Source organism: Sycon ciliatum, chromosome 1, assembly GCF_964019385.1.
Source record: "Sycon ciliatum chromosome 1, ocSycCili1.1, whole genome shotgun sequence".
NCBI lineage: Eukaryota > Metazoa > Porifera > Calcarea > Leucosolenida > Sycettidae > Sycon > Sycon ciliatum.
The window spans coordinates 2824913-2828849 of record NC_088643.1 but is presented as its reverse complement, the minus strand read 5'-3'; the positions used below and the strand labels follow the sequence as shown (position 1 = coordinate 2828849).

The following is a 3937-nucleotide window of genomic DNA, read 5'->3' as shown; positions in this document are numbered from 1 at the left end:
TGACAGCTATCGGTAAAGTCCGTTTCTTCACCACGCTTGACGATCATCATGGGTACTGGCAAATACCCCTGTCTGGTCTTCCCGCGGGGTTGTCGTGGCTATCAGTGACCACCGCGACTACTACCGAGTGGACGTGTATATTGGCGCAACCGTCGCTACCTCCACCCATACCGTCCTCCTACTCCAGCTTCAGAAGCCATGCCTACATCCTCTCCCGTACCCGATGCTGCACCACAAGCAGTCCCTGTGACTCAGTCCTCGCCACAGTCAGCTGTTCAGGTACCACCTCGAACAAGCCAACGTCCCGGCGACAGAATGTCCCCTTTAACATTATTTCAACTCGTGGGCAGTCGTACAATTAACACTCGCTCTGTTCAGCTGCTTGTTTCCATTGTACCTATTCAATTGTCATTCCCATTGTCTCGCAGTTGAAATCTTCATGTATAAAATTTCGCAATTATCCCTTTTACAAGTCTGTTGGAAGTTGCTGCAGCTCCGCGACATGTCATTTGCTACGCACATGCAGTTTCACGTTATTATTTTTTGTTGATTTATATAGATAAACACTTGTACGTTTTTATCTCAGGGGGGGGGGGGGCATGATGTATATGGCATACTTCCGTATATGGTGGCACTCCTGCACCCCATATGCACGCGCGCGCTACTAGAGCTCCTGCTTCCATATGCGCTTGTACACACTCTCCTTTTGTGTTTGTACACGCTTCCCTTTTGTGTTCGCACACTGCTTTGGAATGTTGTTCTTCGTTTGTAGTCCTCCTTGCTAGTTGTGAATAAACTCTGTCTGACACCACAGCAGGAAGATGAACAATGAGTCAAGCCAAGGTGGTGATAAGACCAGCGGCACTACGAACGCCAGTGTGCACTTTGGCTCCAACACATTCAGCACTCGTGATGACTCGTTGCCGCATGTATCATTTATGACAGTGCCCGTCCAGGTGAAGGCCGGCAGTCAACACCAACAAGTCGCAGCATTGTTAGATCCAGCCTCGTTGATCAGCTTTATTCGAGAAGACTGTCGGGAGAGATCGAGAAACAATCCACAACAGTACTAGGCGGAAAGATGATCCGAGCTGATCGTGAGAGAGTGAAACTGTCTGTCATCCAGGATGGTGACGCTCCAGACTCGGCATTTTCCGCTTTTGTCCTCCCAAGTATCACTGCACCACTGGAACCTGGTGACTGGAATGAGGAGAAGAATTGGCCTTCCCTGCACAGTGGCGGATCTAGGGGAGGGCGCGGTGGGCGCGCGCCCTCCCCTCAAACAGTTCGATTTTTTTAGTGCATGCACATGGGCAGTTGCGTAAGTGTTTGCACATGCTGTGACAAGTAGTTTCTAGCAGGGAGTCGTATAGACCCTGGTGTATACGACTCCCCGGTTTCTAGTGTCAGATAAGAAAGTTCTTCTGAACACGGAGTAGTTGTTCTCTTAGGCTTTGGTTGACTTTTAGTTTTGAAATTAGTGTTCAGTTGACAAACTTGTATAGCTAAGTCGGTGAAGAATATGGCGCACCGCCCGCCCAAGCGGCTAGGGAGCCAACAAACTCTCCACAGATTTTTCGCAAAGCGAACTTGCGCTTCGTCAGCTGCTCAGTCGAGCGATCCGTCTTTTGAGAAGAATTCGGACCACCGCGAAGATCCTGAGATCGAGGTCTGCTCAGACTCTGATCTTCCCCAAATGGAATCCGAAGTAGATTCTGACGACGATGGTGGGACTGTCAGTAGTAGTGATGCGAGTCAGGAGCGTTTACCTGTTGAAACTATCGCAGATGACGACGTTGTGACTGTCACGAATGTGGCTGGTGGCACTGCTACGCAGCGAAGTTACTCGGATGCTGTTGATGCAGCTATTGGCGATGCAACTCTCAGCGATGCAGAAAAGCGCAACATACTTGGGAACCGGAAGCCTGATAAGCAGACGGTGTTGCCATCTAGGGATTATCCCGACAGCCGCCGAAAGACCGGTACTTCCACTCGCTCGCTGCTACTGAAGTGGTTTGAGTGGCTTGCCTATTCCGGAAAGGCTGGCGAGGAAGGCGTTTTTTGTGCGCCGTGCGTCCCGTTTCCTACATTGCATCGACAAGGATCAACCCGAGGTGAATACCTCATCATCCATTCTTACTGCTGGACATGGCCATCCAAGTAATCGTATATTTTATTATTTTGCCATTGTTCTCAATCTCAGCATGTCTTGAGCTTTGAAGCACTATCTTTACACAATTCAATGTAGTTCGGCTATGTTCTACTACAGCCAGAGTCCTCAATGAAGTGGTTGAAAAAGTGGGAGTGAGTGCATGTGCTAAATAGTAATTCTACATAGCCGCTAAGCCTATGACGTACAATAGCCGCTATGTCGTAATGTGTACAAAATACGGTACCGCATGGGTTCCCTGTCATGAATATCACCCGCGCCCTCCCCTCAGCTGAACTCTGGATCCGCCGCTGCTGCATAACATTGAACTCCCGACATCAAGCAGTTCCACGCGGTTTAACGTCCTAGTTCCACGAAGCCAGTCGGAACAATTTGTTAGTCATTTTCCCAGAAATGTAAGACAGAGATGGTGGGATGAGATAGGAAAGGAGAAAGGAGAAGGAGAGAGAAAAGAAAGGACATGGGCTTGTCAGCACCCAAACAGCACGATTGTCAGCGTTGCTCCTACCACGCCGGATGTGCTACCCTTAGTCCACACTCTGCTGTCAGATACCACCCTTCAGGTATGTGTGCAGGGAAAAACAGCCCCCCTTTTAGGTCGAACGTTGGCACACCACAGGGTGACAGTCTTAGTCCGATTCTGTTTACATGCTACTTTGAGAGTGCACTGCGAGGTATCAGATCTGACTCCCCTCCTGACGACATCCTACCACCTGAACTGCAGTATGCGGATGATCTAGACTTCATTGGAACTGATGAGCAAGAGCTAGAGGACGTTCATGATCAATGTGCAGAGACCCTCCCAAGCCATAACCTCACCGTTAATACCTCCAAAACTGAAAGAACAAAGATATACCTGGCTGATGATCTGGAGGAGCGCGGTTCCGAAGCATGGAGAAATGCGAAGTCGCTGGGATCACGGCTAGGCTCAGTGCAAGATGTCCAAGCCAGAAAGGCCCTAGCAACCCAGGCATTCTGTTCGTTGTACGCACTCTTCAAGCATCAATCTACCTCACTACTGCTTAGAGTTGCGCTGTACAATACCTATGTGAAGCCAGTGCTGTTGTACAACTGTGCGACATGGGGTCTCACAGATGCCACCACCAGAGGGATTGACTACTTTCATCGAAGGCATCTGAGAACAATGGCTGGCGTTAAGTTCCCGAACACAATTACCAACAAGCATCTGTACGACATCTGCGGCTCAGCACCAATTTCGCTCGAGATTGACCAACGGCGTTGGGAGTTCCTTGGTCACGTACTGAGAATGCAGAAGAGCTCTCCCCCACAGCGCGTGTTAGAGTTTTCAGCCACCGCGAGCCTGCGCGGTCGACTGGGCCGACCCAGGACAACTCTCCTCTCAGCTCTTTCTCAGGACTGCCTAGCCCGACTTGGCATTCGCCTGGGCACGCTTAGAGGCCTTAATCAGCTGCGGCAGTTGGCAGGGGATAAGTCACGGTGGAATGGCACCCCGCGGCACTCATCTTCCTCTGCCGAGCCGCGTCCTTGACTTATCCCCTGCAGGGTAAACATCGTGCATGAACAGTCTACCGTCTTTCTGACATTGCCACTCGAACTTGACAATAGAAGCTGCTTTTCGTATGTGCAGTTACATTGAGCCATGGTGTTTTTGTCTTAAGTTTGTGAATCCTTCCCGGAAGCAAATGCTGGTTTTTATGCATTCGTGTAATTACTCAGCGTTACTTGCAATAATAATTATAATAATAATAACGTCCTAGTTGGCCTCAACGCAGCACACCTTCTCAC

At 49.8% G+C, this 3937-nt stretch overlaps 1 protein-coding gene across 1 annotated transcript; it reads left to right on the top strand.

Annotated features, from left to right (window-relative positions):
• Window positions 1-2630: 2630 nt before the first annotated feature.
• On the top strand, window positions 2631-3680 carry LOC135807159 (uncharacterized). The gene has a single exon (XM_065321189.1). It carries the CDS (start codon window positions 2631-2633, stop codon window positions 3678-3680), a length of 1050 nt encoding a protein of 349 aa, XP_065177261.1.
• The last annotated feature ends 257 nt before the right edge of the window (window positions 3681-3937 follow it).

Bases quoted from the DNA above. Each gene is read 5' to 3' on its own strand.
- LOC135807159 (XM_065321189.1), top strand. From the start codon at position 2,631: ATGGGCTTGTCAGCACCCAAACAGCACGATTGTCAGCGTTGCTCCTAC.